The 14,150-nt window shown below is 39.1% G+C and overlaps 2 protein-coding genes across 8 annotated transcripts in view; one reads left to right on the forward strand and one right to left on the reverse strand.

Annotated features, from left to right (window-relative positions):
• Nucleotides 1-8,082, reverse strand: part of Zranb3 (zinc finger, RAN-binding domain containing 3) — a 228,760-nt gene extending 220,678 nt beyond the window's left edge. Inside the window, exon 1 of the mRNA XM_013030801.1 lies at nt 8,026-8,082. Within this exon, the coding sequence (XP_012886255.1) occupies nt 8,026-8,057 (32 nt within the window). The 5' untranslated portion in view covers nt 8,058-8,082. The remainder of the gene's footprint in view (nt 1-8,025) is intronic.
• Nucleotides 8,083-8,693: 611 nt separating this feature from the next.
• R3hdm1 (R3H domain containing 1) overlaps nt 8,694-14,150 on the forward strand; it is a 160,024-nt gene continuing 154,567 nt past the window's right edge. For 5 of the 7 annotated variants that reach the window (XM_013030821.1, XM_013030822.1, XM_013030825.1 and 2 more), the window contains exon 1: nt 8,764-8,874. The gene's annotated coding sequence lies outside the window, so the exon portion shown is untranslated. Of the gene's footprint in view, nt 8,875-14,150 lie in introns of all 7 variants that reach the window. The other 2 variants (XM_013030827.1, XM_013030823.1) reach the window with 2 other exon arrangements.

The following is a 14,150-nucleotide window of genomic DNA, read 5'->3' on the forward strand; positions in this document are numbered from 1 at the left end:
CAATGCTTGGTAAGAAATGTACGCATTATCCTGCCCATGTAATTGTAACCCCTCTGTACAGTATGTTCACAAATAAAATAAAATAAAATATTAAAAAAATTGTCAACATAAATGTATCAATCTCTATGGCAATTTGGCTACATACATATACTAGTAAATGTAAATAGTATCTGAAGGACATCCTGGGTGACCCATTCACATACTACTAACAGGAAGCAGCTGGACAAAGGTAGGAGAGAGGGGCCAAAAGCAAGTAACCTCAATAACTATGTTTACTAGGGGTTAAGTGGTTAATGCAGAAATAATCATATAAAAATACAAACAGCTCAAAGTTCCTTATTAAAAACACAAATTTGGCCTGAATAAGTCACCAATTTCTACATTTTCGAAGGTCTATCAGATACCCTTCTTTAGTGTACATGGATACAAGAAGACTCACAAAGAAAACAACCAGTTGGATGGCTGAAATGCTAGTCAAGGAAGTTGAAAAGATAGTCAATGAAGAGATCTACTAATCTACTCAAATTCTTATCTCATTCTACAGAAACACAGCAAATTTGATAGAGTTGAGAATGTAGCTTATATTTTCACATACTTTATACTTACATAACAGTATATACTTATATAACAGCAAATATTCTATTTCAACGTTTATACTTGATATAGCTAGAGATTATCAGTAAACCACAAATTGAATTTAATAAATTAAAATCATGTTTTATCAGTAAAATTGAATACCATAAAATAATAATATATCAATTTCAACAAATAAAGCATTACATAACATTTTCTAACTCACTTGTCATGGGGCTTTTAAACTGTCATGTCTAATATTCAATTACTTTAAAAGCAAGGATACTAGAATCTTTTATTTCACAAACAAATGTTTTCAGGATGATAAAAATAACTTACTCATTGGGTGACCTCTTTCTGTGAGGAATCACATAAGTAAATTCCAAAAAAATCTCATAACTCTCCAAACAACTTACTAAGTATTGTTATGAGGTTAAAGATAAGAAAATTGAGCTTTTAAGATATCAAATAATTTGCAGAAGGATTAACAATGACTGGTGATGATCTTAAACCTAGAATTCATACTGATGAGAATTAAGTCTGAATTTCTGCAACTGTATAACACTGCCTCTCAAAACACTCATTCAACAAATATTTACAGAATACCAATTATGTTCCAGATGTTGCAGCAGGTATTAAATACATAAAGATGAGTTTGTGCCAGTGTAGCTTCATGTCCATCCCGGTCAAAGAGAAAAATGAGAGCTGTATATAAATAATACAACACGATATGAGTATTATGATAAAAGTGAAAAATTGTTCATTCTGTAAGTTGAGAAAGCAATCAACAAAGCCTTCACTTAAAATAAATGTTTGATACATAGTATACCTTATTTAACTCCCTCATAGATCTGTTAAGCTTAATTGTAAAGAAAGCGTAAGATTTGCAGGTTGAGAACCAAGATAAAAATATTCTTAGAAGATTGCAGCTGTATCTGAGAAGGTAAACATTTTAGAAAATCCAAACCACTTTATTATAGCCTAAGATAAGAGTAAGATGCTTATCATAAGTGCTAAAGAAGGAAGCACAGGCCAGGTTAAAAATGTGCTCCTTTGTGGTTTGGACTATATTTAGCCATTCCTAGAGATTAATCAAATTGCTGTTTTACAAGAACTACCTTGTGGAGATTAAAAGAATGACGTGAGGAGCAATAATAATCTCTTTTTTTTAATTTTTGCCAGTCCTGGGGCTTGAACTCAGGGCCTGGGCACTGTCCCTGAGCTTCTTTTGCTCAAGGCTAGCACTCTATCACTTGAGCCACAACCCTACATCCAGCTTTTTCAGTGTATGTGGTACTGCAGAATCAAACCCAGAAATTCATGCATACTAGACAAGCATTCTACCACTAAGCCACATTCCCAGCCCAAGGATAATCTTTTAGAATGCTACCAACAATAGTATAGAAAATATACCATCTCTTGTCTTCAGATTTCTATAATTACCTACTTAATATTTGGATGCCTCATAGACATTTACAGCTAAATGTTCAAAACCAAAATCCTGATTTCTCCACCTAGCTCCCTGCCAAGAGTTTTAGTAAAAAGTGAAATCATGCAAATCACTCAAACTGAGTGACCTGAGCTGGGAAGGTGATATTCCAAGTATAATCACAGCTACTAAGGAGGTCTAAGGCCACATAGTTATAATTAGACCTAATTTCAAAAACAAAAGCCAAGTGAAGGTACTCATGTCTGTAATCCTAGCTATTCAAGAAGCAGAGATCTCAGGAAAGGAGTTCAAAGCAAGCCAAGGCCTTAAAGTAGTAAGACTCTTATTTCCAATAAGCTACCAATAAAAACTAGAAGTGACACTGGCTCAAGTGGTAGAATGAGCAAAAGAAGCTCAAGGACAGTGCCCAAGCCCTGAATTCAAGCACCAGGACCATACAACAAAAAATAGATAGGTTGGGCTGGGAAGGTGGCTCAGTGGTAGAGTGGTTGCCTTACATGCATGAGGCCCTGGGCTCGATTCCTCAGCACCACATAAGCAAAAAGAAAAAAAAAAGCCGGAAGTCGTTGTGGCTCAAGTGGTAGAGCACTAGCCTTGAGCTGAAGAGCTGAGGGACGGCACCCAGGCCCAGAGTTCAGGCCCCACCACGGGACCCAAAGAAAAAAACAAAAATAGATAGGTGGTTTAGAGGCCTGACTCCAGTGTTCAAGTGCTAAAACCTGAAATACTGGTTCAACCCCAACAAACAACAAATCCCAAACTGGAAACCTGGCTTTCATTCTAAACTTCGCCCCTAAACCACCAAATTGAGTCTATTTATTATTCATTATTCTTTAAATATATCTCAAAACTATTCCGATTTTCCTAATCTCAATGTTATCACCTATCACAAGTTAACATCATACTCATCTAAAACCCTGTAACATCTCAACTATATTCCCTCACATTTCCTTAAAATCTGGTGGTTTCCTTAATTATAACTGACAAATTGTTTTACTCATTTGAATTTTTGTCTCTACATAGAGCCTTCCTTATTGAAATGCATTAATAAAGTCAAGAAACAAAGACTGTTTCTCTCTTTCCTACACCAGTCTAGCAAGTCATGTACCAGATGAACAGAAAAAAAGAGTATCAATAAAGAGCAAGATGCTTATTATGTGCTAAGCATTATTTCAAGTTTTTACATATATATTAAGTCATTTAAATAATCACAAAAGCCTCTGAGATAGGACAACTTTATCAGTTTGTATCATCTCAATTTTAAATATATGGAAAATGAAACACAGAGAGTCAACTAATCTTCCCAAGGTAGATGGCACAAGGAATGAATCCATCCTTCTGATTATCCAATACTTCTCCTCAGTAAGTATTTTTGGACCAAATAAACAAGTGAGAAGGAGAATACAGAGTGGAAAAACAAATTTACAGATTATAGATAGATAGATAGATATATGGGCTAAGATTTGGAACATGATGAATTTCAAAGCACTTAGAAAAGGCTGTTTAGTACTATTCGATTAAAATACTACTAGTAAAGTTAAACAAAAGGATTCAGAAATCATCAGGTTCAACTGGAATACTTAATATAATACTTAGTGTATTACATTCAAGACATAAAGTTACAGAACTCAAGACAATGGGTATACTAAAAGTCCAAGAAGAGATAGAACAGCTGGACACCGGCATTCCATGCCTGTAATCCTAGCTATTCAGAAGGCTGAGACCTGAAGATCAAGATTTAAAACCAGGGTTGGAAATGGTGGCTTAATTGTAGAGGGCTTGCCTAGCATGCATGAAGCCCTGGGCTCCATTCCTCAGAACCACATAAACAGTGGTGCTGTGGCTCAAATGGTAGAGTGCTGGCCTTGAGCAAAAGAAGCTCAGGGACAGTGCCCAGGCCCTGAGTTCAAGCCTCCAGACTAACAACAACAACAACAACAACAACAAAAAGACTAGAAACCAGCCTGAGCAGGAAAATCCATGAATCTCTTATCCTCATTAGCCACCAAAAAGCTAAAAATGAAGATGTGGCTCAAGTGGTGGAGCTCCAACCTTGAACAAAAAAGCTAAGGGAAAGCCCTGAGTTCAAGCCCCAGTTTCAGCCCTGGGCAAGCACTCCTATGTACACACGCGCATGCACACAAACACACCAAATGGAAAAGAAAAGAAAAAAATATATAAGCTGAGCTAATAGCTTAGTGGTAGAGAATTGGCCTAGCATTTGAGAAGTGAGTGTCAATTACCAGCACCTCATATAAAATGCATTTTTTCTTTTTTTAATACGTTTTTTATTGTAAAAATAGTGTACAGCGGGGTTACAGTTACATGAGTAAGGTAATGAGTACATTTCCTATGGAGAATTGTTATCTCCTCCTTTGTTTTGCCCCTACCATCCCCTCCCTCCTCCTCACAAGTTGTAAAGTTCATTTTCAACATAGTTTCTTGTAATAAAATGCATTCTTACACTGTTTTTTTGTTGTTGTTTGGTTGGTCATGGTGCTTGAATTCTGGGCCTGGGCGCTGTTCCTGAGCTTCTTTTGATCAAGTCTAGCACTCTACCACTCGAGCCACACCACCACATCCAGCTTTTTGTTTATGTGGTACTGAGGGATTGAACCCAGGTCTTCATGTATGCTAGGCAAAGAATCGTATAGGACTGGGAATGTGGCTTACCGTTAAGCCACATTCCCAACCCTATACTGTTCTTAATATCAGAAAAAAAAGTAAAAACAATTTTGGAATGCAGAGCATTTTTAATTATATGTAAAACATTTTCATATGTTGGGAATAGGAAAACTATTTCTGAGCCTCAAATAATAGAAACTGGTGGAGTGTCTCAAGTAGTAGAGAACCTGCTCAGCACCTATAAGGCCCTGAGTTTAAAGTATAGTACTTCTAAAACAAATCAATAAAAACCAAAAAGGAAATCACAGATTAAAGAACTAAAATCATTTAACTTTTATGAGGAAAGAGCATGAGTAATTTCAAAATTTGAAATTCCAAAATGGGAGTAAAGACTCAAAATATATGACAAATAATAAACACAAAGTAATTTCTTGTTTATTTGTTCTGTTTGTGTGTATATGTCAGTACTGGGGATTGAACTCACGGCCTCACACTCTAGCTTGGCTTTTTTGCTCAAGAAGGGCACTGTACCACTTGAGGCACAGCTACATTTCAGGTTTTCTGGTGCTTAAACGCAGATAAAAGTCTCTACAGATCTCATCTTCTTAAGTAGCTAGGATTACAGGCAGTGAGTCAGCAGCACCAGGCTACAAAGTAATTTCTTTAAAATTATTATGAGGCAATGATAGATAGATACTATCAGGCTACTCAAAAGAGACTAAACAATATAAAGATTCTAATAATAGAATTCAACAAGATACAAATTAAGTTAATGAACCATTACTTTTCATAATAGGATTGGATAAAGTAAAAGATAGGATATGGGTTTTCTCAAACACTGTTACTAGCAAAGGGCATATCCTTTCTGAAGAATTATTCAGGAATGGAGAATTGGTAGCGAAGTGATTCTACTTCAAAAAGTGTACAGTCAAGGGATAATCAAGAAAGCATATAACTAGAGTGCTGAAGACATCATTGCCTATAAAAACTAACAATTGATTCAGCAATCTCATTTCTGGGTATGTAGCCAGAGAACTGAAAATAGAACTTGGAATAGATAATTGTACTCCCAAATACACTGCAGTATTACCACAACTAAGGTAAAAACAAAATATGTAAGTGGATAAGAAAAATTATTTTACACACATACACCATGAATTCCTTCCTAGAAGAAAAATTTCATATTATCATATTATCATGAGTGATAGTTAACATAGTAAAAAGTCAACCCTTATGTAATTTCATTTACAAACAGTAAGATAAACTCTTAGAATAATAGCTGCCATTTGTGTGATAAGAAGAGAAGCTTTTAATGAATTTAGAAATTTAAGTTTTCAAGACAAAACATTCTAGATTCTATAGAGACATACGTGATATAGTTAACATTATAGTTAACACTTACGAGTGGTTAAGATGATAAAATTAATTTGTTTTTACCACAGTAACAGAAAAATTCTTAATTGAAAAATACATAAATAGATAGAAGCAGGGAACTGATATTAAAGCTATATAATGAAATAATGGTGGCAATAACAAATGATATCCACATTTATTTAGATGAATTTATAACCTATTGTTGAGCTTCAAAAAATTATAAAAAAGCAAAGCAATATTATGCCATTAACATTATGTATATTCTTTGTAGGTAGAGATGCTATAAACAACAGTATCTCTGAGTAACAGAATTAAATCCACCTTTAAAAAATACTGTCCAATATTTTAAAATAATTGAGTACATAATTTATACATGACAAGTGGTAACTTAAAAGAGGAAGTGATTCCCATCACTTTCTGGAATCTTGGGGTAGAATTTTATATTTCTTTCTCAGTATGTATGTGGAACATACAGAGTGATTTATAAATATTTGAGAAGCATGGTAGTGATTAGGAGTTAAAAATCAGGTGGAACTGGATTTGAATCTCAGCTCCAAAATGCATTGATTAGGAGTTTCAGGGCTCAAAGTCTATTTTAACTGTACTGAGCCCCACTGTTTTCAACTACGAAATAACACTGAGGCTAGGGGTGTAGTTTAGTCCTAGATTCCATTTGTAGCACAAAAAAAAAAGTAAAACAATACTTACAGATTATGGCAGAGAATATATATTAATTGCAATTTAATTTATGCCTCAGATGGAATAACAAAATTATAGTCATCATTTGTTTATTGACTGGGAGGGCTTATAAAAAATCTAAGCATTAATAGAAAACTATATTATTAAATGCAGGCAGTAATAGTTAAATATGATATAGCTCTTGCTTAGTGTGCATGAATTATAAGGTTCAGATTAAAGCATAAAATAAAGGGAAAGAGGGAGAAAGGAAAGGAGGAAGTAAAGGAATGAGAGGATAGAAGGATTCTTCTAATCATAGAACTGCAAAATTACAGATAAGTTTCTCATCTACTCCATACATTAACACCGATGAATACTGATGACTTAGAAAAAATAATGGAAAGAGAAAAATACGATTAATCTAAAGATAGAATAACAGGAAGCCAAATAAAACACACATGCAGGTAAAAGATAAAAGGACTATTGAAGATCTGACTGAATTTGGGGAGAATAATAAAACAAGTAACCTTACCATTAATTTTGCTTACCTAAGTCTCTCCTCACTACTTTCAACAAGGGACTTTCTCTTAGGTATTATTGTACTTTCAAAGTCTTGCCTAGCACAAATATTTGCCAGATGATTTAGAAGATAAAGTCTCAGTAAATATGATATGAGAAAAGGCATAAGGGAGTGGCACCAAACTTCTGGGTACAGAAGTTGTCCAGTTCACGCTTATTAACTCAGAGCCCAAGGATGGCTTTCCTCCTTCAAATTATATTGCAAAGTTTGTACAAGTCAGAGGAGCTAGCCCCAAACTTCCGAGTTCGTTCAACGTGAAAATGTATAGTCAGCCTTCACAAGTAGTAGCAAAAGGTAATTCGATGTGTCCTTTACAAATATATACATATAACTGCAATTTAATAATGAGCGAAAAGAGATTAACCTCGGATCTGAAATCCAGGGATGGAAAATGGCATTAGAGAATTAGGAATGAACCCCTACCAATATACTCGCTCTGTATTAAAATGCATATAAATCTGGCTCAACTTACTATCTCCCACGCCAAAAGCAAAACAAAACAAGACAAAAAAAACCTGCCTACTGCCCAACAAACCACTCTAGACCACCACACCTGGTCCCGTTGCAGAATCTCCAGCTCCCGCCACAGTTTTGGGATGTGTCCGCCCCTAAACGGAAGTGACGTTAGAGGGGGGAACCTCAAATAAGAGAGTTCAACCCCAGCAATCTAATCTGAAAGTTCTGAGGAAACTCCTGATCATCCCGCTACACCCTCCATCACCCCTTAATTGGAAAAAAGACTCACTTGCGACCATTAGCTCCAAAACATTCAGACATTTTCCTTTGGCCAAGTAGGCAGCATATTTCTTCAAGACTACAATTCCCGTGATGCCTCACAGGAAGTAAACCGGAAACGGTAGGCGCGGAAGCAAGGCACCTTGGGAAGTGGAGTCCGCTTAGGCCGAAAAGCGCATTCGTCCCGCCCTCCGCCAGTGAGGCTTCAGAAACCAGGTGTTCAGCTTGGAACCCGTTACCGCTAAAACGATTCAGACCTTTTAGCAATATTCCTCACTTTTCCCCACAGTGAACAGAAATTTTCCTTGACCCGTAGAAAGCAGTACAAGTGCTCCCTAAAGAAATGATGTCTTTCCAATATCTCCAGTCAATAAAAACTCCCGGAACTCCCCAACCTCAGGCTCCAACTCGTGGGAAAAGGTGGTCCTTTTACAAGTGGGCAAAATGGCTGTCCTCCTAGTTTTCTCATTGGTTGTTATTTGCGTCCTTCAAGGGCGGGCATTTACCACAGATTGGTTCCTTTTCCCTTGAGGGTGGCCTAGCTCTCCCGCGGCCCAGGAGAAGATAATGGGTGGAGAGAAAGCAGTGCTTTCAAGCCTGATTGGACGTTGCTCATGTCACTCTACAGCTGTACAGCCTATGATGGAGTCGGCTTCTTCTCTAAGAGAACAAAGAGGCGGGACTAGTGCGCGGTGGGAAGGGGCGGGATTCTGCCGCCGCGGCTGCCGCTGGAGCCGGTGTCCGGGCTGGTGATGGGGTTAATTCCCTTTCGTAAGACTCTCACTTGCACCCACCCAGCCCCGCCGTCGCCCCGCCGCACCGCGCTCCAACCGCCTCCTCCTCCTCCTCAGTAACGCGGGTAAGAGATGCCCTCCCCTCCCCCTCCCTCAGCTCCCCGGGAATAACGCGCCGCGCTCCCCTCCCCCGCCCGCCAACCGGTAGCGCTAACGGAGCCGAAGCCAGGCTGCCGAGGGATGTGTGTGTGAGAGGAGCTGCCTCTCCGGCTGGGTCTCCGCCGCCGTCCTGCGGCTGCCAGCCCGCTGAGAGGTCGGGTTCCGAGAGAGGCGGGCTCGCCGGACCCGCGACTGCGGCCGCCGCGGCCGCCGCTACCTTGGAGCCCACCGCCCCCACCCGGGGGCCATGTGAACATCAAACCCCTCGAGGCCTAGCGGAGCCGGAGAGGGAAAGGTTCGCGAGTCCCTTCTATGGCTGCTGCTGCTGCCGCCGCTCACTGCAGCTGCTCTTGCAGCCCCAGAGACTTGGGGAGCCAGCCCCCCGCCAGCAGGCCTGCCCGGAGCGGGTGCTCCTGCGTGCGTGGTTCTCCGTCTCTCGGGTGACCGGCGCGGGTGCCCCCGGCTGCCGACCCACTGGATGGCCGCAGTCCCCCCACCCCACCCCGCCCGGCCTCGCACCGGAGAATTTGTAAAAGAAAGAGAGAGAGAAAAAAAAAGACTTGGCGACCGGTTTTGGTACCAGACTTGCAACTGGTTTGGGGCTTGTAGGCACAATGGGAAAATTAAAAAGTTGAATGACTTCTCAGTGTCCCGGTGCCTGGGGATCAGCTTCTCCGAGGCGTTTTAGCTTTAGGCTGCCTTCTCCCTCCCTCCCCTTCTCCAAAAACAAACAAACAACTCGTGTTTAAAGTTTGGGGAGTTTTGTTTGTGAAGGGTCAAGGAAGTGCTACTGTATTTATTATGTTTTCAGTCTTAAGTTGTTGGGATTGTGAGGTTCCCCCCCCCCATGTCTCATGGTCCTGGGATAGTAAAAGCCACTCAGTAAAAGGTGAATTGGTTTAAGGCAAAATCGTAAGGTTTTGTAAACTAGCCACGCAAGCGTCCCCAAGGTTACAGTTTTGCAGTATAACTTTGGAGGCACCCGTTGCTTTTATCTTCTTGCATTTTATTGATGACGAGAGTATTTGAGTGATTGGGGTTGCTGATCGGTCTTCGTGTGGTCCCCAGCAAGTGTGAGGCCCGGGGTTCCAGCACCACACACACACAGACACATACACACACAAACAAACAAGGGCAAAGTCAAACTTCCATGTTCACATGTATATCGTATTTGAAGCAGTAAGCATCATGAACGATGTAGTAGACTACCAGTTTCACAGTAATTGGACACGTCTCATTTTTAAAAACGTGGGCATATTTGGGTAACTTTCAGTGCATTATCTTGTAAACTTCATCAGATTGTGTGATCAAGCGATCTTTTCAGATACCACTTTTGCCGTTTTTATCCTGTGGCATTAGGGAGCTTGGACTCCCTAATGAAAAAGCCTCAGCTTTTTTCAGTCATGGTTGGTGCTTTACCTCTTGAGCCACACCTCCAATTTCAGCGTTTTTGCTGCCCATTTAGACTCCTCGGGGCTAGTGTTGAACCTCAGTCTTCAGATCTCAGCTTCCTAAGCAACTAGTATTATAGGCCTGAACTACCAGTAAGGAGCTACTCTACTCTTGGGTGGGAGATTTAATGGATTTTAGTTGGCAGTAGTCATATCTATAGAGAAGCCTATATATGAGGTTTACTTGTTGCTAGAGTAAATGGGTTCTGAAAAAATATCTGATCTTTACATGTTAGGCCATTTTTTTCATAATAGGAGAAAACTACTAGCTTAGACTTCCCATCTCTTAACTAATGCAAATAGAGATTCTGAATTGAAATAGATCCATACATATAGAACCAGAAAGATAACTTGGATATGTGTTAAAATGTAATACATAGCCTTGGAGTGTGCTTTTTCAGTTATCCCTTGAAGAACCTGTGCCATATATGACCTAGTATATTTTCCAAAACTGTATGATTGATAAATTATACAATGAATACTTTCATACCTTATGTACTTTATGTAAAAAAGTGTTTATGAAAATATAGAAGACTCTCATTAGCTGTGGACCTAAAAGCTTCTATAGAGCTCTTGTTACCAGAGCCTTAGTTAAGGTTCTTCATCTCTAAAACGAAGATATTAATGATTATGAATCTGTGAAGATTAGAGCTAAAAATATGTAAAACTCCTAGCATTGTACATAGTGCATACATAATTTGTGCAATTAAATGTTAAATTTTTTCATTGTTTATTTTCCTAAGTTTGTAGTTCATATGCACAGAGTATTGTTAAAGCAAAACATGTTCTGTAATTGAGTACTGTGGGAATATTAATTTGTACAGTGACTTAAATAATTGAGTTTGTAGCTAGCCAATTTTAACCCAAAATGTACATGGGAAGTCAGTCATTAGATACAGAGAGTCCAGTATCTTATGGAACATTTCTTTTTGTCTTTGAATTATAGTGCAGGTGTTTTTAGAATATATTTAATTGTATTATCCATATTGTAGTGGAAAACTGTTGTGATCTCGTATGAATTTTATTTAGCTGATACGTGTTTCAAGATCTAGTTTACACAGTTAATCTCATATTCATTATGATTCTAGCTATAGGCAAGTAACAATTGAGATCTGTAATCAGAATTAAAATTAAGTCATTTAAATTCATGAAAACATACCAGACTCTGGGTTTGTAACTCACTTTAAATTATCATTATCAATATTTGAATGTTTCTTTTCTTTTTTTTCTCTTTTCTTTTTTCTTTTATTTTTATTGTTTTGTCTATCATGGGGCTTGAGTTCTGTGCCTGAACGCTGTCCCTGGTTCTTCAGCTCAAGGCTAGCACTCTGCCACTTGAGCCACTGCACCACTTCCTGTTTTCTGAGTGGTTTATTGGACATAAGAGTCTCACAGACTTTCCTGCTCAGGCTGGCTTTGAACTGCGATTCTCAGATCTCAGCCTCCTGAGTAACTAAGATTATAGGCGTGAGCCACTGGCGCCTGGCTTGAATGTTCCTTTTCTATGAAGCAACATGCCAACATTTTCCCTTCCCAAGCTCTTTTGAAATTATATTGGGCTTCATTCACACATAAAGGTGTCCTTGAGTTTCTACAGCTAAACCAATAGTTTTATTTAAATGAAGTGTTTCTGAAGTAATACCTAGCTAAGATTCAATGGGACTGTACTTTCTGCTGAATAATGAATAGAGATGAATAATGTTATGGCGAACCTGTCAAGTTATTGGCCCTTACAATTGGATGCTCTTCTAAGGAGGCTTTACCTGGTGACAGCAATAGAAAGTTTGTCTTTCAAAATAGTGTTTGGAAGGCATGCATGATCATCATCCCTTCCCAAGTAATAAAACAGATTTTCTTTTGAACTAGTATGTTAGAATTCTGAGTTATACTCATTTGGGTTAAGATTAAGTTTTAGGGCTGGGAAGTTGGCTCAGTGGTAAAGCTCTTGCCTTGCATGCATGAGGCTCTGGGTTTGATTCCTCAGCACCACATAAGCAAAAAGCCGGAAGTGGCTCTGTGGCTCAAGTGGTAGAGCGCTCGCCTTGAGCTGAAGAGCTGAGGGACAGTGCCCAGGCCCAGAGTTCAGGCCCACGACCGGACCCAAAAAAAAAAAAAAAAAAAGATTAACGTTTTAATCCTCAGAAAAAAGGAAGTTTGTGAAAATCAGTACATTTACTTTTTTCTCCCATTCTTAAAAAATTCTTTAAGTGTTGATATATTTGTATTTCATTGTTGTTGTTTGAAGTAGAAAATTTTCCTATTAACACTCTCCATGGTTAATAAATATAACCAGCAATCATGTGTCATAGAGGTGTGGTCACAAATGGTGATAAAATTTTCTAACTATTCTTGTGGCACCAAACCACAGAATCAGTGCTTTGTTTTTATAGTCACACTGTGAGGATAACTTATCAGTTATAGCTCTTTTTTTTTTTTTTTTTGGTCCTGTTGCTTGAACTTGGCCTGGATGCTGTCCCTGAGCTCTTTTGCTCAAGGCTAGCACTTATCACTTTTACCCACAGCTGCACTTCTGGTTTTTAAGTGGTTTAATTGGAGAGAAGAATCTTACAGGGACTTTTCTGCCTGAGCTGTCTTTGAACTGTGATCCTCAGATCTCAACCTCCTGAGTATATAGGATTATAGGGGTGGGCCACAGGCACCCAGCCTAGTTATAGCTTTAATAACTAAACTTGTGGTGATAATTGTAAAGAAAAGAGTATTTGTTTTCATGGTATAATAGTAAACTTTTAAAAATATTAAATCATCTTTCACTTCATCCCTAGATAATGAGGAAATATACAAAGAATCAATGAAATTTACCAAGTTAACTTTAATTCCCAAGTAAGGAAGCATTATGCAGTTAAACAAATTTTATTTTATCTGGTAAGATGATAACCTGCATATAAATATGTATCATTTCCAAAGTTAACTTATTTCCACCGCCACTGTACCCCTCCCACCCCCCACCTCCCCCCTCACCCACACAGAAGTTTAACTGTACCTGCTCGGCTGGCTCAGTGGTAGAGTCACTTGAGCTAAACCTCCAGCTCAACTTTTTTTTTGGGGGGGGGTCACTTATAGGGCTTGACCTCTGGGCTTGGGCACTGTCCCTGCGCTCTTTAGCTCAAGGCGAGCACTCTACCACTTGAGCTACAGTGCCACTTCCGGTTTTCTAGTGGTTTACTGGAGATAAATCTCACAAACTTTCCTGCCCAAGCTGGCTTTGAACCATGATCCTCAGATCTCAGCCTCCTGAGTAGCTAGGATTACAGGCGTGAGCCACAGGCACCCTGCTCAGCTCAACTTTTTGTTGGTAATTTTGCAGATGGAGTCTCACAGACTTTTTCTGTCTTGGTTGACTTCGAACTTTGATCCTTTGGATCTCAGCCTCTTGAATAGCTAGGATTACCAGAAGCTCCTGGCTTCCAAAATTTAATGGTATTTGCCTTTGCCTGAGGATTGAAATAAGAGATGAATTATTGAATCATGACCTGCTTCTTAACCTGTTTAGTCTCACATTAAATTTTTTTCTATGATTTGTTTTTGTTTAGTTGTTGTTGTTGTTGTTGTGCTGGTCCTGGAGCTTAAACTCAGGGCCTGGTAGGCACAGTCCCTGAGCTTGAGCCCAGTCCACTTGACCCACAGCTCCACTTACAGCTTTTTTTTTTTTGTCAGTTGTGGGCCTGAACTCTGGGCCTGGGCACTGTCCCTGAGCTCTTCAGCTCAAGGCTAGCACTCTACCACTTGAGCCATAGTGCCACTTCTGGCTTTTTCTGCTTACGTGGTGCTGA

This window comes from Dipodomys ordii, unplaced genomic scaffold, assembly GCF_000151885.1.
Source record: "Dipodomys ordii isolate 6190 unplaced genomic scaffold, Dord_2.0 Scaffold133, whole genome shotgun sequence".
NCBI lineage: Eukaryota > Metazoa > Chordata > Mammalia > Rodentia > Heteromyidae > Dipodomys > Dipodomys ordii.